Source organism: Diorhabda carinulata, chromosome 11, assembly GCF_026250575.1.
Source record: "Diorhabda carinulata isolate Delta chromosome 11, icDioCari1.1, whole genome shotgun sequence".
Classification (NCBI taxonomy): Eukaryota; Metazoa; Arthropoda; class Insecta; order Coleoptera; family Chrysomelidae; genus Diorhabda; species Diorhabda carinulata.
Genome location: NC_079470.1, coordinates 4427447 through 4455381, shown reverse-complemented (window position 1 = coordinate 4455381; position 27935 = coordinate 4427447). Strand labels below are relative to the sequence as shown.

General features: G+C 31.7%; 1 protein-coding gene across 4 annotated transcripts; it reads right to left on the bottom strand.

The window, feature by feature from the left end:
- Window positions 1–1085: 1085 nt before the first annotated feature.
- LOC130899282 (rab GTPase-activating protein 1-like) lies at window positions 1086–27785 on the bottom strand. 4 transcript variants are annotated; one of them, XM_057809095.1, is made up of 16 exons: window positions 27632–27785; window positions 27291–27407; window positions 24943–25171; window positions 24394–24577; window positions 24054–24268; window positions 20526–20680; window positions 19349–19537; window positions 16614–16898; window positions 11511–11676; window positions 11185–11432; window positions 9261–9449; window positions 8896–9207; window positions 8125–8299; window positions 5724–6004; window positions 3917–4081; window positions 1086–3756 (listed from the first exon to the last, which is right to left on the bottom strand). In XM_057809095.1, the coding sequence occupies exons 2-16, from the start codon at window positions 27399–27401 to the stop codon at window positions 3448–3450; spliced, it is 3213 nt and encodes a 1070-aa protein (XP_057665078.1). In that variant the 5' UTR covers window positions 27402–27407; window positions 27632–27785; the 3' UTR covers window positions 1086–3447. The 4 variants fall into 4 exon arrangements, with proteins under 4 accessions (XP_057665078.1, XP_057665079.1, XP_057665080.1 ...); XM_057809096.1 differs by having other exon boundaries at window positions 24394–24571; window positions 27632–27776; XM_057809097.1 differs by having other exon boundaries at window positions 5724–5974; window positions 27632–27775.
- Window positions 27786–27935: the final 150 nt, after the last annotated feature.

Here is a 27935-nt window from a genome sequence, read left to right as displayed (position 1 = left end):
ATGCGACAATCACATGAGTCGATAAAAGGCCTTTACACACGAATTGCATACAATATTGTTTCTATTACCGAAAATTTCATCAAAATACGGAAATTTAGTGGTAATTTCCTTTACGCACTAGCTAAACAAAGGATCAGTTTTCACCACTTCTTATGAGCTTATCCTATCATCTGTCGCCTCCTCTAGAAACGTTCGAGCAGATACCTTACGATTTATTTTGTCCATTAGTACAATCTGACCTCAAAACAGAATATGTGCAGCCTGTGGGATCTATTTCTTTTCCTAATTGTTCATAACAAAAAATAATAATTAAGAGAATCGTATCCAGGATCATTTAATTAGTTCTTATTAATTCATTGGGTGTATTCAACGTTTCCACATTTTTTTCATTACTTTTAACTTCGTCCGTTAAAAAGCTGGTGGTGTACAATTTAATACTAATTATTCACCTTATCTAAGTACCAGTTTTTTATATACTCTAACTGAGACTAAATATCACTTACCGGGGAAGAGTCTCCAGCCTGGGATATAAAGTTACACCATGGTGACTTAGATAGTTTGACCTCATAGTAGTGCTTGGTTACGGACATTATGGTTACTTATTAGTTTCACAAATTGATTTGCTGCACCATAGTAACCACGACTATTTACTTACTTGACTCTCCCGACTAATGTAAATAAGCAGATGTAGATAATAGGAAATTGTGTATAACTACATTCCAATAAGCTCATTTAATGCGAATATTCACGAGATAATTATTTTCAGTAAACGGATATATTCTATTATGCTAATAGAAAAACTGTTCGACTTTAGGTAGAATCAGCATTATGAATTCAATTGAAATAAATCATCTAGAGCTATATTCTTGGATATAAGTGAAGCTTTCGACATAATTTGGGAGGTTTTTCCTCATATTCAACCTACTCGTCCAAATACTACTTTTTCTGCGGTTTCTAAAGCAAGACAGTATAACAGTTAGTTATATCTCTCTAAAGTAACCATGTTTGAGTAGATTTGAGTGATGGATAAGTGACATAATTGAGGTTTACTTTTCTAATGTTGTGGAGTGAAGAAAACAAGCAAGTGTATAAATCAGTGCATATATTTTCTTAGTGAAAACGACTTTACAATATAAATAACTAGTAATAAAATGAAACCAACTTAAAATATCTATCACGACAACTATATCACTAAAAAAACATAGCTACAGGTTTTCACATAAGCCGCTGACATTTCTTGCTCATATTAAAAAAAAACTACCATATATTTTTGTTAATAAGTTATGTACAAAAAGTAAAACAAAAAAAGCATTCTGTGTTAGTGATTATAAACTAAAACAACTTATTATTTAAATTTTTAAATTAAACGAGGTACATTTTCAACAGTTTTGTTGACAAATTTTATTAGAGTGTGAATGTGTCTAAAATAATCTATTCATATGAAATGGGAAGAAATTTTCCCATAAACTTAAGAAAAATACTTTTCCGTTGATAATTAAATTTAATCAATGAAGAATTGATTGATAACAGATCAAAACAACTGTTAAAAAAACAATATGAAAATCTAGAAACAAGTATGTAAAAAAAGTAGTTTAAATGAAATAATACAAAAACTACTAGGAAATCAACGAAAATTGACGAAACTAGATACAATCACATTCAAAAATAAGTTCAAATGAAAGAAAAATGATGGGAAAACAATGAAAATATTGAAAAAACTAGCAATCACCACAAGTAGTTAAAAAGAAACGAAATAAAAATATTAGGAAAACAAGGAAAATGTTGGAAAAACTAGAAACCAGCAGCTAAGAATGTAGTTCAAATATAACAGACAAAAATGTCAGGAAAACAATAAAAATTGGAAAAAAAGCTGAAAACAATTGCTTAAAAAAACTTAGTTCAAATGAAAAAAGACAAAACTGTTGGGAAAACAACGAAAATTGAGAGAACTAAAAAGCAGTGGCTAGAAAAGTAGTTTAAATGAAATCAGACAATACTACAATCAAAACAACGAAAATTGAGAGAAACTAGTAGCTAAAAAAGTAGTTCAAACGAAACAATACAAAACTACTTGGAAAATTGAGATAGCTAGTAGCTAAAAAAGTGGATCAATTATCTTTGGGTAACAAGATGAAAACCATACATATAGAAAATAAGCTGTTAAGGTAGTTGGAAGAAGGCTTGAATGTTGTTTCGAACAGAATAAAACTATTTTAATATCTACGTATAAAAATAAAATTATTTTTTAATCGCTTCTTCTTTTCTACATGTAACAATTAATTTTCTTGAGGTGATTTCCAAGATATAAAAAACTTAATCTTTTTAGATGACATTTCAATAGATGAAGAACTATTACAAAACTGGTAGAGAAACAATAAAAAAAGGAGAAATCTAGAAGTCAGTAAAAGAAAGTAGTTCAAATGATCCAGATAAAATTTTTAACAAAAACGGGGATATCTAGTAACAACTATTTAAGAAAAGTAGTTTAAATGAATCTTTCGTAAAAAAAAATTAAAAAATGCATACAGAATAAAGAAATGGTGATGTAGTTAGCAGCTATGGCATAACAGATTGGGTGAAAATGTATAAAAGAAAATTAAGATATGTTGTACCTAATGTACCCCGTTCAATATCTAGGTCTAAACACGGATAATCTCCAGTAATAGGGAAATATCAATACTGAGTATATGTGTACAATTAGAAAAATTATAACTTTTTGCATAATAAAATTTATAAAAAATAAACGGAACATTCTTATTCTGGTTATTTGTAACAAGAGATATCAATCGTAACGACTACTGGTATTACATTATAGAAAAATTTAAACACCTGGTGGACGGATGATACTTAAATGATTCCCAGATATTTAAGCCCCTGTTTTTGTTTCAGAATTATTGTCCGTGGTGGTTATACCATTTATTTTGATCAATTTTACTTTTATATTTCATTTTTTATCAGAATTGCCAACAAACAAATCCTAAAGCAACAAGAACAATTTGCAAAGATAAAAAAATCATTATAAGTAAGAGGTGAAGCAACAGTATCATATTTGCTGCAATAATTAATTTCTTAAATGAAAATTTATGGGTTGAAAAAGAGAAATGAAGAATGGTACTGATATAGAGACTTGAACGGGAAGATTCTGGAAAGAAATATTGTAATTTTATTATGGCACATACATTTACTTACTGCATACATGCATCATTTGCTTTTTCGATTAATTGTGTCCAGTGTGTTATAAAATTGTGGATACCTCTTGTTTTACAAATATCTCAAACATCAAACTTTCAATATAAAAGTGCAAATTTTGTTATATCAAATGAATAATTCAAATAAAATGATAAATAAGAAAATTGATTTGAAGTGGAAACTTCTCAAAGGAAATTCATAGTTCAAATATTATAGCACAAGAGACTCACTGGTATGTCATAAAACGGATAATTTAATTTAATGATTCTTCAAACTGCTACAGCTTTGGGAATCCTTAATGACTGGTACAGATTCCCTTCGAGGTTCTTTTATATTCATTAATTTATCTCGTTTTGATGGCACGCTTTCTCTTCTAATGGCGCTGACGTGTGATACGAACGTCGGTTGAGTTGGAATGTTTGCTGAGTTCGGTATGGAGAAATTGGAAAATTCTTTTTTATTTGCCACCTCTTTTATAGAACTCAACGTTTTGCTCAACCAAGGCGGCCAACTATTCTTCGCAGTTGTCAGTTCCACTTCTGTTGCCCTCAGCTGGTGTGTTAAATTCTAAAAATAAAAAAAATTGGATCATACGGTATGAGACAAGTCCAATAACCAAGTTATCTTCTTCAGAAACCGATTTATGGCTATGATAGAAGCTGTAGAAGTAACCTGGTTATGGATTAAAAATTTATTAAAAGTAATGTGAATAAAGTAGAAACTCCACCTGATTACGACATTCAGCTTCTACATGAGCTAATTTCGTTTGAGCCAATTCTAATTCGAGTTCACGTATTCTCTCCTCATCATTGGCATGTTCTTCTATAGTCTTTTCGTTCCTACCAGGTTTAGTTAAATGTTGTGAACAGTTTTCGCAATTCGATACTTTACTCTAAAAACAAATAATCATGATAAATCAAAAGAAACAAGAAATTGTGAAAAAAAATGTTTATAAAATGTGATAAACTAGAAGAATTTAGAGTCAAATCTGGATAATCATATTTAAAAATAACCTAATTAATATTGTTCCCAATTTAATGATAAAAAAATTATGGAGAAATCAATATGAAAGAGAAATTTTATCTCTCTCAAAAAAGAAAGAGCGAGGGAAAAACCGACAAACTAGTGCTTTAATTCATTAATATGTCCGAATATGTAGATGACATAGTATTTGTAACAAAAAAAATAGAAAAATCTTGGTAAAAATGTAAAGGAAGAAAGGCAACGAAATAAAAAAAAACTAGAAACCAGTAGCTATAAAAAGTAGTACAAATGAAACAATACAAAACTGGTGAGAAAACAAAGAAGATTGAGAAAACTAACAACCACAAAAAGTAGTTCAAATGAAACAGGATTAAAATGTTGGAAAAACAGCAAATATTAAGAAAACTATAAATAAGTACCTAAAATAGTTCAAATGAAACAAGACAAAACTGCTAGGGAAACTAAAAACTAGTAGCTAAAAAAAGTAATTCAAACAAGACAAAACTGCTAGGAAAACAACGGAAATTGAGAAAACTAGAAACAAGTACCTAAAATAAAACAAAAAATTTCTAGGAATATTAGAAACCAGTAGCTAAAGAGTTCGATTGAAAAAGAACGAATCTGCTAGGAAAACAACGAAAATATTGGAAAAAATTGGAAATCAGCAGTTAAAAAAGTAGTTCAAATGAAACAAGACAAATTGCTAGGAAAACTAGAAGCAAATAGCTAAGAAAAGTAGTTCAAATGAAACACGAAAAAACTGTTATGATAACAAATAAGATTGAGAGAACTAGAATGAAGTACCTAAAATAGTTCAAATAAAACTTCTAGGAATATTAGAAACCAGTAGCTAAAAAAAATAGTTCGAATAAAACAAAACAAAAATTCTAGGAAAACTAGAAACCAGTAGCTAAATAAGTAGTTCTAATGAAACAATACAAAACTGTTGGGAAAATAACAAAATATTGGAAAAACCAGAAATCAGTAGCTAAAAAAAGTAGTTCAAATGAAGCAATACTAAACTGATAGGAATACAAAGAAAATTAAGAAAGCTACAAATCTGTAGCTAAAAAAATGAGAAAGGGAAATGTGAGAACTGTAGGAAGTATGCAGATTTAGGAAATGATTGTAAATTGAAGTGAAGAAACTAAAATATTGAAATTTGAAAAAAAAAGGGAGAAATAAAGAAACAAATATATGAAATAAAAACTTTCAAATACTAAATTGGAAGAAGGATCAATGGAAGGAAAATTGAAAGAACAATTCTTGATCCAGTAAAGGCCGCAGAAGAAATAATGAAGAAAATTAAATATCAAAGAATTAAATGGCGAGGATCAGTACTATTAACATAGTTGGATGTTACAACGACAACCCAAGAGAATCTAGGACAATCCAGATAGAAGGGGAAAACAAGAAACTGGAAAAATAGTAGCAAATTAGCAAGTAAAATGATACACTTAAACCGGAGATAGGGATAAATATATTTAGAAAGGGAAAAGTGTAGATATATTAGAATAAATGTGAAGGAAATAAATAAACGTTATATTTACCATCAAACTGTCGAGTTCTGCTTTAACTTCATGTAACTGGGTATCCAAACGCTGCCTTACCAACTTATAATCATTTATTATTGCCAAATTGCTGTTTTTATCTAATTCGGCTTGTTTAACTTCTCTCTTTAACATTTCTTTGAGTTGACTTATTTCGTCTATCATCAATTTCCTTTCTTCCTCGTATCTGGATATCGTTAAACGTAATTGTTCAACTTCGCTAGCTTCTTTCTCCGCTTGATCTACAGCCTCTGAATCCAAATTGATAATTTCCCATGTTTCTATAGGAGCACAGCAGGTTAAAGGCTCTTACTTTAATAACTAAGGTCATAAAAAAGATACCAACTTGTAACGTTAGAAAAAAATAAAAAAAATATGTAAATCAATTTACTGGTAAAATTACTTACAATAAAAAAAAGGAGAGAAACGACCAAAGGCTAAAAAACAGCAAGTTCACAACCGGTTTTTATATTCGCGACTGAACCTTATCTACTTAAGTCAATAGATTTCTTAGCCCTGTTTAGAAGTGCAAGTTCAACGGTTTAGTGAACTGGATAAGATCTGAGGTGATTAAATCTCTATTCGTACCGGTTTTTTTTATATATTCAATCAATCAAAACCCGATACTTTGGGTTAAATTGTACAGTCCTAAAGCTTAACTCTCCTCATAGGAGCTATCTTACTTGGAGATCCATATCACAGGTTACGATAAATCTCTCATTGACACTGGCAATTAAAAGTGTATTTTCTATTTGTGGTCGAAAGGGTGCATTGTTTTTTTTTATTTTTGAAGAACGAGGAAAATATGAACAATAACTGAATTGAAGATAAAAAAAACTTAGATACGAAGCTCTGTAAGGAATACATTATAGGTTAATATATTATATTAAATTGTAATTTCTGGAACCATTGGTCATATTCATATTGAACACACTGTTTATACTACCATTACACCAACTCTCACAATTACACTGTCTGACATAAACTCAGTTACCTTCAGTCGCTGAAGACGATAACTTGGGTATCGAAACGCACGTCAGACAGTGTAGCTGTGAGTTTCAGTGTAGTGGTAGGGTAAACAGTCTGTTCAGTATCATACTATATTGAGTTTCAAGTTGAGTATCTTTTATTATGAGCACTATATAAGAGCCTTCAAGTGCTATTTAAGACATGATGTCAATTTGAAAACTTTCAATAAATAATAATAATTATTATCAATGTTTTTATTAGATTAAAAATCGGTCTAAGAATATTTTGCCTAAATATTATAATCATTTAAAAAAACAATTCAATTTTGAATAAACATTTATAAACCCATGATTCAAATCCATGGGAAGGGTAGTTTTCAAATTGACACCCCGCGCATAAAATTATTATGTATATTATTAATTATTATTAGTAACATTATTACTGTTTTAAAGCCATATTTGTACCGATGATGATAGCCAAAAAAGAAGAGTCAAATTTTGGCATACATCAATGTATTCAGAATAAAAACAAGTGTAATGCACATAAACAAAAAATCTTATAGAAATGAGACCTGACATATGGGTTGATCAAAATATAAGGTAGAAAAAGTTGAGAAAATTGAATATATGGGGGTCGACTGTAACATGTAACCATGTAACAAGGACTGTAACCATGGAAACGAATTGATACATACAAATGGAGTAGAGGTTGACAAAACAAAGATAGGAAATTGAAACCATGCAGGATATGAGAAAATTGAAGAATATATCAAAAGCTTTCGATTAATCCATCCAAGGTTGAAGAAGGCAGAAATTGGAAACTGGAGAAGATTTTTTTATATATTGATTTATTACAGTCCTCAAATAAATTACAAATAACTGGCATAGAGGTCTTGACAAAAACTAATTAATAATTATTAATATAAATATAGCACATTTTCAAAATTAAAACTGATGATGTTGAAAAAGATATAATTGCAACTAACATTTCAGAATCGTTATGACATACCATGCGTTAATAAAAGAGTCTTGGGTATGATGAAAAATGAAGCAAACGGTAAAATAATAATACATTTCATAGGATTACGATGAAAAATGTATACATGTAAAGTTCAGGGAGCGAAAGTTGTTAAAAAGAAAAATGGAAAGTGGCACTTAATCCATACATCGACATGCGAAAACTGCTTCTGTCTGTTAATTACCTTCTAGATATATGACAGAATTAAAGTTAAGGAAGCTAGACTTTCATAGTTAGTCCATATTGTAGCACAAGATGAATAAAAGAAGAGCTAGAAAGAAGACGATACCAAGAAAACTGTATACTTTGAAGAAACTATCAATCGTAGTATAAGTATTGGGACAAACTGGTGAGCAACTGCTACCAACAAACAAACGTGTAGCAGATAGCTTGGTGGACAGATTTCAAAATTTACCTTTCAAAGCTAGAAAATCCGCCTCGTATCTTTTCAGTTTTTTCACTTTAATGTTGCATGCCAACTTGATAAGTTGTTTAGCAGATTCTTCGGATCTGCATTTTTTCGGTAGAGATACTCTAAAATATTTTAATATTCCCTCGAAATCCAACTGCAACAAATCCTTTTTGTACATCTACAATAAGAGAATAATCAGTTTCAAAACAATATAATAGACAATTACTTCAATTATCTTATTTCTTAGATTTTTTGATATATTTATGTTGAGCACATGGGCCTTCAAATATGCCCGTCGTGCCCCACTTGACGTTATCAAAGGCCGTTGTCTAGCCGATCAGGCACTTTGGCTTGAACTATTTGATGTTATCAATCAACATGTAACATCCAAGTGTCCAAGAGACGCAGAGGTTCATCTATGTCTCAGGCCAGGTGTCTCTATCTATTTCCTCCGAGTCCGCATTGCGTTGAGAGATGCAGTAACAACAATTTTAGCTACACCAAGAAGGGGTTATGGGACTATTGGTGAGTTCGCCGATCTCAGTCTGGCTAGTGAGTCTGCTTCATCGTTGCCCGAGTGACTAGATACCCAAACGAGCTGGATCTTGCAGCCATTACTCACCAGATTCCGTAGGACTTTCTTACACTTCAGCACTAGCCTAGAGCACACCTTTTCATCCGTTTAAAGACAGGTAATTTTTTTTATGTTGAATCAGAAGAGACCTTAGATCAAGACGATTTAGAAACATAGACAATTACTAGATAAATACTTACTGTAAGAAGGGCAATGGCGATTTGAAATAAGGTATCGATACCTTGTAATAGAAATATATCGATGATATGGAATACAAAGAATAAAGGAAATCTGGCAGTAAATAACGTCAAAAACCATTGCGAGGCGAACATATGTGTCTCGATATGATGTTCTGCAAAATGTACCGACAACGGCGATAAATGTTCTTCTATCAATTTATTTAATTGATACAATCTTAAATGGAGATTATCAAAACCGTCTTTATACAAATCTCTTAAACGGTAATCATACATCAATTTGACTAAAATACAAAAAGCTTGTTCTTCTGGCATCTACAACAAAAATTTAATTATATTTCAAATTTATTATTAAAATAATTACTTACGTGCAATAGAAGAGTGGCGGCTAAGAAACTCAATCCTTGACAGTATCCCACTTCTGAATCATAAACGGCGTAAGCCTTGCTTACTCTATACAAAGAATCTTGACCCAATCCTCCGGCCTCTTTGAAGAAATCATGAGCGGGGAAAGTGCGAGCTATATCCCTTTGAATAACATTTTCACAATTCGATTCCTAAGAAATAATTTCGTAAAGTTAATTTTGAAATTCGCATAAAATATTGCTCTTTTTCAACCAACCATGCAGAAGAAATTTAGAAAATTTGCCAATAATATTGTAGGTAGTCCGAAACTCTCAATAACTAGACTAAAATAGAGAAAATTTTGAAAAGGTGATCTATTTCCACAAGGAATTCCCACAAAGAGTGTTCAGGATGTTGAAAATGCTTCTAAATCAAAAGGAATTACCAAATGTAAGCCGATAAATGAGAAGAGGTATGATATTTACTCAGTTTGATCAGCACAATATGCAAAATGGGACAATCTGAAGTGTTTTCTCAAGAATTTACATTTCTATACTAAAAAATGTATAAAATTTCTTTTGATCAAATTTTTTTTTCTTTTAAACTCTTTTCATTTCAAGACCTAAGCCACAGTGTGCATTTGTAATGAGCCTGAACCTTTAAACTACTAGGAATCCCGAAAAAATTGTGAAGCTAGTCAAGATGACATTAGATAGGGTCTCTTTCTCTCTCTCTCTCTCTCTCTCTCTCTCTCTCTCTCTCTCTCTCAACCAGCTGGTTCATTGTTGTGGTAAAAAAGATTCTGGTCGAATCTGTGACCCACTCATCGTACGCGGTATCAACTGGCGTGCCGTGAGTAGATTCCAGGAATCCAAAGGTTTTGGGTTCCAGGGAAAGTATGGTTGCAAAGCTAAAACTTAAATGAATTGACAGAAGGGTACCACCAAGAGTGAAGACTGCGGCTTAATTTGTCTCAATCAGATCCGGACACCGGAAGGATTGACAGATTGTGAGCTCTTCCTTGATTCGGTGGGTGGTGGTGCATGACCATTATTGGAACTATTCGTTTTGTTAACTCCGATAACGAACGAGACTCTAGCCTGCTAATTAGGCGTATTTTGACACCTCAAAGTCCCGTCGGTATTGAGATGCTGTTCGCGGTTTTTACTGTCATCGTACAATTAAAGTCGATCTACACATAACTGTACTGTACCGTGACCTTCAGTAGGAAAAAAATATCGGCCCTTCCGGTATCCGCCGCGAAAATAAGAAATATATTTTCAGTTTTCATTCGGACGTGAAATAGAGTCTGCTCGATTCACTTTTCAATATTTTCTGTGTGTATCTCATTTTTGTAATATGAACGACGAGTTGGTTCAGAAACGACCAGTTCTTTACAATATGAAGGACCCCAAATACCGATTGGAAAGGAAGAATTTGGCAGGTCACGTTTGATGACTGAAGAACATCGACACGGAAATGTGCGGTACTGTGTGAATGGCCAAAGAAAAATTTATCACGGATGTCACCGAAAGTTACAGAACACAGAGAGCAATGGTGCCGTCCCGTCACGGATATGTGTGGATAGTCCTTTAATTTTCTTAGAGGGATAGACACTTCTAACAAGTGTATGATGCCCTTGGATGGACCTCATACTCGCTACAGTGAAGGAATCAGCTGTACCATAAAATTTTCTCAATTACCAATATAACTATTACTCATTGTGGGCCTAAAGGTATTTAAGTATTTCATGGATGCCAATGTGGAATAGTCATAAATGAAACCGGTCCTAATGGAATCTGAGTGTTACAGTGAATGAACACGCCTGTTTAACTGCAGGTTTTTAGGACGAGAAGAAGGCAGTTCCCTTTGGATTAATAAAAGGTAGGGGATAACTTTAGGTCTTATTGCTTAAACAATATCAGTTAGACTTAAAAATGAATTAACCTTCGTTATGAGTAATCTATAATTTTCCATCATATTCGTATTTTCATCTATACCAGCTAATCTTTGCCATACTTCACCCCTCAACGCTTCCGGGATACCTAATTTTACTAAGCCGGCTAGTTGTTTAGGTCTCTGTTTGAAATTAGTCGATTTCCATCTTTGGTAGATATCGTTCCATGATTCCAGAACATCTTCAGAGCAATCTTTCGATACGGAACCAGTACCACTCAACAGAGGTTCGTCCCCATCTAAAATATCAACTATATATTAAAAACTACTCCAAATCTTTTGCTGGGACATAAAAAAAATATTTTTGTTATTGTTACCTGATAAATATTCTTCTTTCGGGGTTAGAGTATCTATTGATGTTATACTAGGTGAATGTATCAAACTGGACAAATTCAAATTGAGATTAAGAAGGTTTCTATCTAATTCTCCGGATGTTTCCATGTTTAATACTTCATAATAAACATCGTTTAGATCGGACACTACCTGAAAATAAAATATATTTATTAAAATTGCATTTTAGCTTGAGTTTTTAATAATTGTAGAGGAGTGAAGAAAGATTACCAGTAAGTCTGAAATAAAACATAGAAACATTAACAATTTCTATGTCCTTTAGACATTGACTTATTAAAAGGTTGTGGATGAGCCCAAACGATTTTAAATCGATGCCAATACAGTGCAAGAGTAACAACATAGAAGGATGGAACTAAAGAAGGCAAAATAAAAAGAATTTTTGTCCTTTAGTGTCTTACTACCTGCCACTCATTATTTTTTGGAATAATGATGATTATAGCGACGTTTTGATCGATTTTTTGACAAATATTTTGTTTCTAAAGTTCAAGTTTGTGGTTTGACAATGGTTTAATCTTGTATCATATACTATACAGTTAGAAGGAAGATACAGAATTAAAATTTGTCAATTAAGATTGTTGATATCAGTATTAATTTCTCCCAATAGAAATTATTATTTTGTAATTATTGTAAACAAAAATGATTATGTATCCATATTTTAAAATACCTTCGGAATACATAGCTAGTGGTTATAAGGAGAAACTATTTTAAACCAAGTGACTACACGGTGATTTTTGAAAAACACTCCACCAAAAAAAGACTACAGTTAGTGTACAAGGTATTGGGGTTCTAAAAGCAGGAAAAGTTCATTTTGTTTTTAATTTCAGTATTTCATTGACTATAAACTAATTATCGTTAAGGCAAATAAGTTGTAACACATCCTATAGTACTGAAAAAGAAGGTAGATAGGAACAAAACAAATTATTGGGACAACTTGTGGGGGTTGAGACAGGCAAAGATTCTTCTAGGAAACTATAACTAAAAAAGATCTGTAAAGATGAGAGAAAACGATAACTGAGTAAGAAATGAAACTTGCAAATTGAAAAAAATAAATTTTCATACATTATAGTGTTTGTATATGATCTATATATAAAATAAAGCCCCCATTACATTAAATTATTCTTATTGGTATTTTTTACTACTCCTATAAAAATCTGATGTAAAACACTTTTTCTATTGATCACCAATTAATAAGATAATAATTTATTTTTTTTTTTTGATATTTATGTATACCAAATTAATTGACCCACATTAATTTATTGATATTATTATCAAAACAAAATGTCCAACTAATTCATTATGATAAATGATAATTATTTACCATGAATGAATACATACCAATAAGTTTCAAATTCAAAAATTTTCGTCTACCAACTGGAAATGTTGAAATATCTGTACAAAAAAAACATCAAAACACAACGATAGTCACGTAAAGCCCATCAAATAACTATTTTATGATATGTTCCATTTATTTACGATAACGAATTGATTGTTTAACGATGCTTTGTATCTATACAGGATAATACATTAAAATAAACATATAGCAGATAAGACAAATGACCAGAATATAATATTTCACTTAACCTTCAACAATTACGTCAAATAATTTTTTCACTGTAAGTGAAACTATAAGACCATAACAATTTGAGAGTCTGATAAGTTGTGCGCAAGCGTCGAGACTCTAGTGGGGAAACTATCAAGCATAAATATAAAATTTTTATATATAATGAAGTAACAGTCAGCCCTGCAGAGGAAATATTCACATATCGGGACCATAATGTCTCCATCCCATTCACAAACAACCCAAAGAAAAAAATATACTAAATATAACTGAAATCAAAGAAAGTTTTCAAGGAAAAAGAGGGCTGAAGCAGTGGGGACCACTTATCCGCTTTATGATTTAACCCAGTGATTCCCAAAGTTGTCCAGGTGCACCTCCAGGGGTCCACAGAAAACTCGACAATAGATTTTTTGACGAGTTAGCAATATGGTGTAATTGTATCAAATAGGAAAAAAGTTTGGAAACTTTAACTGCTTTAAACTCACATTGGAAGTAATAATAAGGAAAAGAACGTTTAATCTATCACCGGATCTAATTACTCCAGAGAGGAGCTATCGCAACCAGGAGATCATCATCCTGTTCGATAGCCAAACAGCTATTAGAGCTTTGAGCTCCTATATCATAAAATCCAAACACGTTTGGGCTTTCTTAGATAGGCAAGAAAAATAAAGTTACCCCACAATGGATTCTGGGACACATCGGAGTGATGATAAGCTGGTTAAAGCGAGGGCAGACAAGCACTTCATGGATCCCAAACCCCTCCGTGGAATCAGCTATAGAAAAATGGAAAAAGTACTGGAAAAGAAGGTAGATAGGACCAAACCAATTATTGGAACAACCTACAGGGACTGAGACAGGTAATGACTCTTCTGGGAAACTATAACCAGAGAAGATCTATTGACAGAAGTCCTATAGAGGCACTAACGTCTCAACAAACACCTAAAGATGCTAGACTTATCAGATAATGTGGTGTGCAGATTTTGTTGCGCAGAGAACGAAACCTCTACTCACGTTCTCTCGAAGTGTGAAGCACTATGGAACTCCCGGGTACTACACCTGGTAGTGTATGAAATAGAAGACGAAAATCTCTGGCTACAACCATCCCACATTCTAGACTTTTTAAAAGGAGTAGCATTGTTGGATCAGCTATAAACATTGGGTTTTCCAGTATCGCAACAAGAAAGGAGGACCCAATAGGGTCTCTGTGTTTATGATACCCCAATATTCATTCATCACTGGAAGCGTTAGATTTTACCATATGCAGACGATATTGTACTACCTGCCAGATCCCGGAGGATAACAGACCTCTCCAGATGGAAAACGGGGAATATCATTCGGAAAAAGTTGAGTCCTTCGACTATCTAGTGTTGATTACGAATACAGATGATGAAACGAAAGATCTAGGAAATTGGATGGTAAAGGGTAGTAGAACAGTGAGGTCCTTGAATATTCTTGAAGCAAAAGCAAGATTCATAACCATTTCAGCTAAGAGAACTTCTCGAGATGTGGTGGTCGATCTTCTGGGAGGTCAAATACCACCTTAAGACGATGGGCATGGCAGAGAAAGACAACTGCAGATTCTGTGAGCAAACCTTGGAAACAGCAGAGCATTTACTCTGCGAATGTCCTGTCCATTTCCCTAAAAGGAGTAGCACAAACAACGTGGGAAATAGGACACAAAAACACCCCAAAAATAGTCCTCTTTGGAAGCAGAACAATATGATGTAATGTCTTGCATAAAATATCTTCTAGGTATAGATGCCGAGTAGCTATAAAGCCAAAAGGACTCCCTAAAACAATTAAAATTTATAACTGTCAAACACAATTTCCTATGGAATTGAGATATAAATGAAAATGTTAGGTCTTTAGACAAGAGACTATATGTATAAATGAAATTTGATTTTTTTACCAAACATTAATAAGACTTTGAATATTTTTTTCTCTATCGATTGACATTATATTGATATAGGGTGATCTTATGTATCTGTATCTGTATGTTTTCGAACTGTATATGTCATAAATCAAACCGAAACAGCGTTATTCCAATGAAAGGAAAATTTTTTTCAACTATATATACACAAAATAACAACAAATTATTAAAAATGTAACAAATAATATTATAAGCAAATAAATTCGGCAAAAATATTTTCTTTTTACCTTAGGTACTTACTCCACTATCACAATAATTGATAAACATTCCGCATACATAACCTGTAAACATTTAAATTACGGTTTTCTTTGAACTTTATCAGAAAAATTTTATCGATATTTAGATTTTTTTTTTATAAAAATTTTATTGGTTGATAATTCAATTGATTGCTACATAGATAACGAAATTTCTAGTAAATATTATTTTTTATATTTAAAATAATATAGATTAAGCTCAAATTTAATATACATGGTGATTCAAAATCATGTACCTAAATTACTAAAACTGCTAAGATATCCAGAAACTACGTATTTTATACACGGTTTATGCAGAATGTCAAGTTAATTTTGTATTTTCAGTTTAAAACCCTAAAAGGGTTTATACCAGCAAACATAGACATCAAATTGACGAAAATAACTTGAACGTAAATAGTGTTACGAACTCGTTCATGACACGGACGTGAAGCCCGTCCTGTTCGGTTATGATGGAAGATTCTAAACTTTGACTAATGCACAGGTTACCGGAAACCGTGTTACGAACTCTTCCACGACATGGACCGTGAAGCTCGCCCTGTTCGGTTATGATGAAAGATTCCAAAGTTTGGCGAATGCGCCGATTCTCCGAAAACGTGTTACGAACTCGTCCACGACACGAACTCAGAAGCCCGTCTTGTTCGGTTGCGATAGAAGATTCTAAACTTTGACGAATGCACCGGTTATCGGAAACCGTGTTACGACACGAACTCTGAAGTCCGTCCTGTTCGGTTATGATGGTAGATTCTAAATTTTGACGAATGCACCCGTTACCGGAAACCGTGTCAAAATTTGCTACACTACTGATCCCGTTTTAGAGACGAACTCTTCCACGACATGGACCGTGAAGCTCGTCCTGGTCGGTTATGATGAAAGATTCTAAAGTTCGGTGAACGTACCCATTCTCGTTTGATGTTGTTTCTCGACATGTTTTTATATATACAGCGGTAATATTCTTTCTATAACCAATTTCTAGGAGGAAGGCCTTTTTATTTGTTTGTTTTTTTTTCTAGAATTATTCGAGAAATTATTTTTGGTATAAATACGTGTTTGTTTAGCAGCGAAAAGTCAGTAAATAATCTGATGTCATACCGAACACATCGGGATAGATAAGCGGACGGTGTGGACAAGTGTAGAGTCTGTTTTATATAATTTAATATGTTCAAAAACTAGATAAGTGTTTAAAAATAAGTGTTAGTGAATAGTGACTAGTTTAGTAAGCTTAATTTAAAAATAAATTAAGTAAATGAGTAAGAAAAATGTATATAAATCTACCCCAACGTAAATAAGCACATAAACTAGTTAGTAATGATTTGGATCCAATACTCACCTCTTTAAGATTCAAAAAAAATTGTTGGACCAAACTTTTTCTTTGGAAATACCAAAAATTTCTTTCGTTCTGGCTATATACGCGAACGGGGGTTTCAATTAAAAATCTAACTGGTTCTTGTATACCTCTAATGACTAGATCAACGGCAACGGTCATGAATTGTTTGATGTCTTTTGGAGTTTCAACGTTTAATGGTTCGAACATGTCTTCAGTTGGGTCCCAATCGGCCGATACCAACGTACAGTTTCTTTCGTGAGATGTCGCTCCAGATGCACCTTGTTCTTTCTACAGAAAGAAATATTTTCATTTTATATTCATTGACCTTATAAGATAGAGGTATATAAATAGATAAATTTAATAATAATTATGTGTAAAAAGTACAGTAAACGCACTGTTTAGTACAACTTCTGGTCCTTCGAGCCTTCCATAAGAAGATATCCATTTCGAAGGACCAGAATGAAACCGTGAGTGTTAATGTAGTTGTAGTAAAAGCAGTATGAATATCACCAACAGTTCTACACGTTTTTTGAATCAAAATGGACGAATGTTTTGGAAAATATGAAATTTTACAGTCAGTTGTTGTTAAACGGCTTCCAACTATCATCATAAACGAAGTCAGTATTTTCAAATTAAGGTGCATTCTAGAAACAAAATTGAGGAATTGGAGAAGATGGAGATGTTTGGAACATGGGAGGTTTGGAATTTCATGATTTGAATTTGCAAGGTTGGTTGATTTCCCTCCAAAACAACAGCCTAACCTTAATTTCATTTTGTTTCAACTTTTATGAGTTTCAGTGGGAGTTTACCCCGAACAAATGAAGCACTGAAAAATCTGGATTTTCTAATGCAGTATTTGATTCTATCGCAATTCTAATTTACTAAAAAAATAAAATGCTCGGTTAAAAATTCATAATTTTAGTTTTTTAGGTTATGATTTTAGAAGAATTTTAACCTAACTTACACTTTAGAGTAGTTTGGGATAACTTTTGAGCGGACATATGGGACATTTTGGAAAAGCCAAGGGAACAGAAAAAGAAAGGCTGTTAAAATGACAAATGAAGTTTAACATGAAAATAAAAAAAGAAAGGCTGTTAAAATGACAAATGAAGTTTAACATGAAAATAAAAAAAGGAAGCAATATATATAGAAACAAAATTTCATCGAGAAAGTCTCATGAATATTCCAGATGTCTATAAACAAAATTATTGTTAAATATCTGTACTAAAAAAACCTTTTTTGAGAAAATATCTCGAAAATCTAAAAATATATGAAAAAAAATCTTCAATGTAGAGATCAAAATTTCCCATAAAAATTGGTGAAAAGTTTGAATTTTTCACTTTTTTTTTTAAATCGTCTCCACAAAGATTAATGAGCATAATTCAGTATGTGATTGACCGTAAAAAATTAAGATGGAAGTTTCCGGTCACCTCCGGAAATATCACGCCTACAAGGTGAAGAATGAAATTTTATAAATACCGTGCAATCGCAGAAGCCTAACAATTGGCATTTTTTAAAAATCCCTGTTACATTATAAAAGGGTGAAATTAGCACTTCTTAACCTTGTTAAAACGCCTGTTTGCTTAGAAATTTTCTTAATCTTAAAAGTTTTTTTTTGGAATCATAAATTAGAAGAAAAAAAAACATCTAAATCATGATTGTTATTTTATATTGCAGAATAAATACTTATTGATAGTGGATAACATGAAGTAGAAAATCCTCTATAATTTTTTTCTCTCCAAATGTATTAGTTCTATTAAACAACTTTTGGATTAAGAAATGTTTTTAAACGGACTGGTATCTTAATAAGATTCTTATTTAATAAAATTAATCCTGAAAGATTTGAAAATAAATAAATTATGGGTTGCTAATTCCACTCCCTTATAACGTAAAGAGGAATTTTGAAAAGTTACCTGTGATTTAAGTATTTGTTAATGCATGGAATTTACAAAAGATCTTTATTAAAATTTGACAAAAAAAATAGACTCATTTATATCTACCACCTTCTAGTGACTGAGGAAATATTTTTACAAGAAATACATAATTTTATGTGAACATTAAGAAGCCCCCTTTATATAAACACAAACAAAATTTGTAGAAATTAAAAAAAAAACAATAAATTTAAATTTAAATATTTTTTAACCAAATTAATAATGGAAATTCTTTATTATTACTTCTTAAACTTTGTATTTATAATTAAAAACAAAAAAATCCAATTTTTTAATGTTTATAAACAGATTTGAATTGTTTATTGCAAATATGTCAAAAGTAATTTGAAACAATTTAACAGAAAATTTTCATCTCTACTTTTTTTATTTGAGATTTTTTTTATACTTTTTTATATTCTTGAAATATATTTTTAAAAAATGACGAGGAAGATACTTATTGGTTCTACAAATACGGTTACTATAGAATGAATTCATAGTAACTAGCCCAATATTTTCTAGTTAACACAAACAATCAGAAACTATAAGAAATTATAATTAACCAATAAACAATTTGTAGAAATTATCTACTTTTTATAATAACACAGTATTAATGGAGACCCTGCTCTTTGTTCAAGTTACACATTTTCTAGAAATTTTGAAGCGCTACAGGAACCGGAAAACATCTAGAATCGAGCAAATCCTGGATTGTAACATTAATAAACAGAGCAAAGTGACAACCTACAAAAATGTCAAGATTAATTCATATTCGGCATAAGGCAAGTATGATAATTATATCAAAATTGTACTCACCATTTCTAAAAGTTGCATATCAGAATGTTTGACGTGTTTTCCTGCTGCTACAAGCAATCCAAAGCAACGTTCTATAAACAAATGAGGTCCATTGTCGGATACTTGACGTATACTTATACAAATCTCCTTTTCGGCATTGACTTTTAATCTAAAACCGTTTTTGTCTTTTCCTACAGCTGAACGCGAGCCCTGTTAAATAAAAAAGAACAAGATATATAGAAGGGTTGCCATTAACTTTTTCAACCTCTGTAACACTGACTGTTTCTGGTTTTCGATCAACAAATTTTGTTATACAAATATGATTGGTATTGTTTACATTTAATAAGTCCCTAGTAAAAAATACAACAGTCCTGTAAACAATTTTGCATAATTATGTTTTATATTTTTAACACAACATGCATCAATGGACTACCCCATCCTAAAGCACTATAAAAAATTGATAGGCTGATGTGAAACATAATCAGTTTATAAAGGCTTCAAAAGGTGCATTGACATATTGAAAAAATTTGCTAATAGTTCATCAAAGGTGTATACTATTACTAATCTATGTATATGACCCATAAACTAAAAATCGATCAACTTTGTGGGTTTTTAGAGTGGATTCAAACAAGAGTTGTTTGAGGGAGAAGTACACTGAAGCAAATGGTTGCCCGTTTCTGGAATTTACTGATTATGTATGACATTAGAAATGGTCAACTCAAAATAATACACAACGGTTTGTTTACCAGAAGTCTTTGAAGAAATTCTTCGTCATGACAATTCAAGTTGTCAACGTCTGCTCAAACAATTCAATTTTTAACCAACCAGAAGGGCGAGTTGATGAATCATACACCTTATAACCCTGATTTGGTTCCTCTAATTGTTCTCATACAACAAAAAACTGCGTGGTTGACGCTTTTTAACACCATAAAAAACAGCTTGTGGGTTCAGAGTGCATGGTATGCAACTAATTCATTCGGAATGGATAAAGTGCTTAGAAAATTGTTTAAAATGAAGGAAAAAGTGTATTAGTGGAAAATCAATAAAGCTAATTTCCATCATATTTGTTTTTTTTCACCGTTAGATCAAAAATATAAATAGCAACCCTTGTGCCAAAAAAGAATTTTGATCTAATGAAAGATTAATGATATTATATAAATCTTGTCAAGTTTTGTTTCAAATAAATAAATCCTCTTACCTTACCGTCCTCTTCTTTTATTTCTAAATTCACTTCAAAAACGTGCATCAAAGTTCTGGCTTCGCAGTTAGTTGTAATTGAAGCTGACATAAGATCACCCCCTGACATTATAGAACTGCTCATGGCGCTCATTGACCTGGGAACTCTCTGAAAAGCTTTTAAAAACATTTATATTAAAAATAATAGATTACATTTATGGACTATTTAAAAAATGTCACTTCCCCGAGCATTACTAAAATATCACTCTGGAAATTAGTGGGATTGGGTGATATACAAGGTAAACATTTAACAAAACAAACGAACAAAAACATTTTAAACCAAAATTCATAACCTTTTACTTAAAATTTCAACGTTTTTTTTTAATTTCATTATTCATATCAACTTCTACATCTCTCTCTCTTCTTCCTACCATCGTGTGCTATATTTATAGCTCATTTGAGACCCTACAACGGTGTATCTCAAAATAGTTTCACAATAACATTCCAGAATATTCGATAATCATATATTTATATGAACAAATTCCAAATTACACATATCTAACCTCGTTATACTTCCTTCTTTTACAATAATTCCTCCTGGAATTAATAAATACCATGAACAGGACCTCAACCACTTGCTAAACTTATCTTGGTGATCGATTCCATCGGAATCTTTACAAAGCTTGCTTTACAGTGAAGAATCAAATATAATGTAGCCTCATCTAACTTTAAGGCCTCTCCAGTTACATATTCACTAGATTGGCTTACATCCAAACACCAATTTTTCAGTAGCATCATCACACAACTGAAGATGGGCCTTTCGAGGTGTCTGTCATAAGGACCTTTCCAGCTGCACTCTCATCTCACTAGTGACTTATTTGAAGACTTCTCCAGTTACATATCCTCTGGGCTCGCTTACATCCAAACACCAAGTTACAGTAAAATAGAAGATGGACCTTTCGAGGTGTCTCTTCTGAGGATTTTTCCATTTGCATTCTCACGGAATTCATGTATTCCTTGCTCTTCAAAGAAACGTTATCACAACCACTCCTGGAAATCTCGTCACTATTGTAATTCGATGAACCAACTAAATTGATCTAAAGTAGTAATACTGTAAATAATTTAGTATAATGACATCTCATGAAAACTGCTTTATTCAATCTCAATTTCTTCTTTAAACGACGCTACGGTCCTTTAATAACAAGAGCCTTCTCAGCAATCGATTGCCAATTCTTTCTGTCCTGAGCATGTTGCCTTCAACCTCGAGCCCCTAGCTGGATCAGGCCCGCCTCACCGTCCTCCAACCAGCGAAGGCGCAGCCGTCCTCCAGGAGCTCCATCCATGGTTCTGCGCGGGTATTGATCGGAAGGCATCCTCTCCACGTGTTCCACCACCACCAAATCTGTCTGGCATCCATATGTGACTACGGGAAGGATCATTGTCTTGTAAATTGTGAGCTTTGACCTTCGTGAGAGCCCCCTAAGCTTGAGCGCTCTCTGGACTTCCCAGATGCATCTGTTCCGTGCAGCAACTCTTACCTTGATCTTGGTTATCACATCATTGTCCTCAGTTAACAAGGCCCCAAGATATTTGAATCGGAGATACACAGGGAAGAGATGTTCTCTGACTTGTAATGTGGTTTGGGAGGTTCCTGAAAGAGCCAAAGTGCTAATAGTGCCTCCGGGATTCGTTCGGATGTTATAAAAACAGCCTCACACTTTATTTGATAGACCCTGGATGCCCAAATGTTTTGAAAAATTCTGCTCTTGGGTCTAATCAGCTATTTTCATGATTATAGGTTCTTTCTTTAACATTGGAGAGATAATGGAAGGTATACACTATCTCCTGATAACTTCATACAATTCACTTTTCATACAATAGAAATTACAAAATGGTGTAGATATTGACATCTTTTTGAAAAGATAAACTGTAACAAAAGAAGACATTTTCTAATGGTCGTTTTAATTCAGTAACACTTTTGTCCGACCCTATATTAATGTAGAAATAAATTTGTTCTTAGTTTCACTTATTATACCTGATTATTTAATATTTTAAATAATCATTGGAAAATGTTCATAGTTCCAAAATCACACCAACTAGTAACATTATCTTTTTACTAAACACCCAACTATCCCGTTCATAACTGAGAATATATTGTCTACTAGTAGAATCGATATTATTGTTTACACTATGTTTATAAACAAAACTGATATGTCCGATAATTAGAATTTAGATCAGGAAATGTTTGGTATAATAAATAAAGTTTTATTTGAATCTCACATTATAAAAATTAATCATTAAGTAAGATAAAAATAATTATACAGCTCGCGATAACGCATTTTATGCTTGCATAAACAAACAACGATTGATCATGTTTTGAACCTAACAATCAGAAACTCGGAAATAATATATTAGTATTTATATATATTATTTGTATATATTAGTAATATTTGTCGACAAAAATTAATTATATAAAAGTTAAATCGAAGAAATTGTGAAAAATCTTGTCATCTATAATTTAAATTCCAGTTAGATGGTAAATGCATACCTCAAACTGATTCATGAACCACGACAAGGGATAAAGATAAAAAAATAGTTTCACACTAAACCACATTGATGGTTTAGCAAAAAATATCGGAATCAGTCCAGACCTTTTGTATGTTTACATTTGTATTCTCAAAAATTTGCTTATTCTGGAAGAAATGGTAAAATCTAATCTAATGGAATGGATTGTATATCAAGAAGGATTACCAATGTGGTGGTTATTAACCCCGAAGGTTATAAAAAGCCAATATGAACTAAGTTGAACCGACGCGAGGACAAGGTTGATGTAAACCAAAAATACGTTCATAATATTGTTAAAATTTAATTTAATGGATTGGATTGTATATCAAGAAGGATTACCAGTGTGATAGTTATTAACCCCGAAGTTCATAGTTGAACCGACGCGAGGACCAGTATGTATATAGAAGAAAGAGTGGATGGGTGTGAAAATATATGGATCTATAGTTTATTAACCATGGAATAAATGTGAAGATTATTGGTGGGAAAATTTAGTATAAAACAGGTAAGTCAAGTTAATAGGTTTAAGTTTACCTTCAGTTTCTGAAGACGATAACTTGGTGATAGAAACGTGCTTCAGACAGTGTAATTGTGAGTGTTGGTGTAGTGGTGGTATAAACAGTGTATTCAGTATCGATAGTATCCCTTTTAACAAAGATTTTCGCCCCAATGTTTGTACAGTCACGTGACTCGAACCTTATATATCAAACCACATCGTATATGCCTTCTTGACATCTTATGTATTATCTCTACCTGTATGACATACTAATCATGAAAACAAATTCTGATAGAACGATAATAACAACAAATTAAATTAATAATTACAATTAGAGGTGAAGTGGCATACGGTCCCTACCTTTACTTGCCTAGATCTGAATATATGAATCAATATAAAAAAATGACATAAAATAGGTGTTTTAAAATCATATTTCGATTTTTGTATCACATTTCTCAAAATATAAATTTTAAAACGAAGTTTTATTGATACCTTTTGCGAAGCAAGCAGAGACTCGCGAAACAGCTTCTGCTATATCACACCGACAGACGTGGCATTGAAAAATAGCCGATTCTTGAGTATCTCCATGGGACCAAGTAAAAGCAAAACAACTTGCTTCGTTACTATCGGCTGGACCGCGAGCATAAAATAGTATACGATGGATTTCATAACGGGATATGACTGAATTAGTCACAGCATCATATAATCTAAAAAAAAGTTATTACTTTCTATATTTGTTTAAAACTAAATTACATAATTATTCTTAATTACACCAATTATCATAATTTTATATTTATAAACATGTTCTGTAAATAAAATTAACGTTTCTTACACGACAAGTCCTTGAGAAGACGATGGCACTGATACCGAGACCTTTATTCCTTGTTCAACACTTTGTTCATTCAGGATGGTCATGTTCCTTTGGATTTCAGCCTCTGATTTAGGCGCATTGATAGCAGCAGCGCCTAGATATGTCACACCTGAGAATATTGTACAATCTTGGTCCACATCTGAAACTTTGTTAATTACAACAACATAATTTTGTGTAACAATCGGTTTCAACAATCAACTATGTGTTCAGAAAGGTTAAAATTTTAAAAAATGTACATAAAATGAACGTAAAACAAATCATTATTGGATTATAAATGAGACACTGTAAGGTCATATTACTGGATTTATTGAGTTTCATTGTATAATATCAAATTATCAACAAATTGACCACAATATTAATCTTTTCTTGAGATTAGTAGAAAGTTGCTTCAATTATTTCAGCAACCAATTAACAAGTAAAAAAAATATAAATACAACTTTTTTTGGAAATAAAAATAAATATTATTTTTATAAAATGGAATTAGATCAGTTTTTTGATGAAAAAACTTACTACTACACTCTTCCTCACTGCTAGAATCTGTTTTTTTCGAATCCAATTGATCAGATATTGTAGTTACCATCTCTTGACTTAAAGGATCAGTTCCGGGTTCTACAAGTTTTATGTAAAAAGTACTTTGTCCAGTTTTATTATTTTCTTTTTCTAAACCACGATTCATTGTGGAGTCAGGTTCTTGTAACACTTCTGTAAGTGCATTAGTTAGTTCATTCAAATCGCCATTCTAAAATGAAACAATTAATCTTTAGTATATATGAGTAGAGCTGAAGAGTATTTGGATCTAAGTAGATTTCTTATGGGAACTGCTGATACTGGAAACACTTTGGACAAAAAACAAGGGGTGATGATTTAACTTTCTTGAAGCTTTAAGGCTTTAGGCCACCCTAAAATTTTAGAAAAATTTATTAAATGGTCCTCTAGGAACTCAAAAATTATGTCCCAAAAAATTATAGCCGGAAAAAACATTCAAGTACTAGATTTTCGGTATTGCAGATTAAGTGGATTACAAAATTATTCATTATTTTCTACAACTCAAAACTTTAAACAAGTTTATCTCAATATGACAATATGACAATAGATTGGCTGGACTCATAACTCGAACAATTTTTAACCAATTGACTTAAAAATTTGAATATATCTTGTAAAATATATTATCTTTGAAAGTATGAAGGATTTTTTCTTTATATGGTATAATTCGTTTGTTATTAACAATTATATGACGTTTTTTAGGCAGTGTTTTTCACTTTTGCTAAAAATTAATATATCTCAACAATCCTACATACTTCTATAGCAGTAATTATAGATAATCAGAGAAATTCATTGGCTCATTATGATTAAAAAAATTAAAGGAGTTTATAGTACAGCTGCAGACCCTGAAAAAAAGGAGACACGACCTCAAAAATTCTGAAAAGGCGTTATTTTGTAATAAATTGCTTCGAAAAAATTGTTGTCAACTGTCACTGATACTGTAACATGCCATTTGGCTTGTTAAGTTTTTCTTTAAACATTTTGAATATTCCTTTGTTCACATATCGTGGCACGGTATTCACTTCTGATTTATTTACTCTAAAAATCCAGTTTACAAAGAAATTAATCGACTTTGTGGTGATATTATTCTTTATATTCTCTGGTAAGTTTCTCAAATATCTTTTTAACTTTGCTTTTTTATTATAGTGCTCAGAAAATTCCAATTATCTTGATTAATTTCTTTTTATTTGAAGCAAATGTTGCATATTAGTTCCTTATAAACTCATATTTCCTATTTCGAATAGAATGGGACAGATTCCTGTTTGGTTATATTTTGAAGAAATATAAATTCAGTTTTTTCATATATAGTATAAGTTCCTTTTTATTCAAATCTATTCTTTCTACTTGTTCCTTCTTCAATAATTTCCACCTGTGTTCCCATTTCCTTCCTGATTTTATTTTTTTCCTACAGTTCTACAGCTGCCAGATTGGGAATTTCAACCACACCCAAAGTACTCAACCGATACACCACAAGAAACAAATTCAAGTCAACTCCAACATCTGAGAATCCAGTTGAGAGCTGCAACCATCCCGGATTTCCAAGCCAATTTTTTTCTGCCTTCTACAATGGCATAAGGTCTTAAAGAAGCTGAATTTTATTGACATTGCACTTAAATGTAAACGTAAATGTCAAAAATAGTTCTGATACACAATAACCAGGGAAATTAAATATTAACTATAAAGATTACAAACTAAAGGGAACATTACTTGATATTGCTAAAAAACAAATCCAAAAAGAGGTTTTTGGGTGCATCTAAAGACATAGAAATATATACTGAACACACTGCCATTACACCAACAGTTTTTCACTGATCATATTGTAGCAAAAAAGTTATCATTTTTAGAAATCAAAAATAAACCTTCACTGTAATATCAGCCACAGTCTCTTCATGAAAATAATTGTAATAAAAAATTATTTCACCATAAAATGGAACTTACTTTATTGAAAAAAATTTTAGGTTTTAATAAAAACTACTAAGTTTTGATAAATAAAAAGCCTCCTTATCAAAACATGATTCGGTTTTGGTGTCCTGGTAATGTAATTTGAGTTCAGTATATCAAATATCCTAAATAATAATAGAATTCTCATAAAATTATCAGTGTTTAATATGAATAAAATAAAAGATTATGACAAATAAATTAAGCATTGTTTCCTATAAAAATCTATAAATAGTATCTATATATAATTTTTTCATTTATGACGAGGGTGTTAATTGATTTTTAAACTTTTGCAACTTAAAATTGGCAATAGAGAGTAAGGCATTTAAATAAATAATATACAATTATATTTTATAAAGAAGCTATAGCGTTCTTACTTGAAAATCTAATGTGGGAGTCTTACAAACACCCGGTTTGTCACCGATAAAATCAAATTCCTCACTCGTTGCTACCGACTCAGTAGATTTTACACTTAAACTATCCTCCATCACGTACTGAAACAAATAAACAAGCAAACCATAACAATTTTTCAAGGAAATGAATATTTTGAAATTATTCTTAGGCTTTAGGAAAAAAATATTGAAATCTTTTTAGTAAATATTTGAAAAATTAGTTAAGCTATTTTTAATATGAATTTTTTAGTATCTATTAAATGTCAAATGTTGCTACATAAATACCGACTATTCTAAAAACTGCAAAAATTATACGATGTACTTACTTTCAATTAGTATTTTACTTTATTGAAATATTGGGGATTTCCATTGAAAATATCTTTTCTTTACATTTTTGTTGACAAAATAATTTTATCAAAAACAAATTATGGAGCACTGACCTTGAATTTGACGATTGACAGTTTATATAGCCCAAATCTCAATAATTAGTCAAAATAAATATTTTTCATTGGTCTATTTTGGCACTGTTGTAGATCACAGATATATTACAGAGACAGTGATAAAAATCTGATAAGTGAAATTTAAATAGAATTTGAACGTTAATTTTAAAAATTTGTTTCATAAACATTT

Excerpts from the sequence above, each read along its gene's own strand:
- LOC130899282 (XM_057809095.1), bottom strand. The coding sequence starts at position 27,401 with ATGGAGGATAGTTTAAGTGTAAAATCTACTGAGTCGGTAGCAACGAGT. Across the intron at positions 19,538-20,525 it reads TAAAAGAAGAGGACGGTAAG|GGCTCGCGTTCAGCTGTAGG; the intron begins GTAAGAGGATTT and ends TTTATTTAACAG. Across the intron at positions 11,677-16,613 it reads TTTTTTTGAATCTTAAAGAG|GTAGTGTCCGATCTAAACGA; the intron begins GTGAGTATTGGA and ends TTTTATTTTCAG.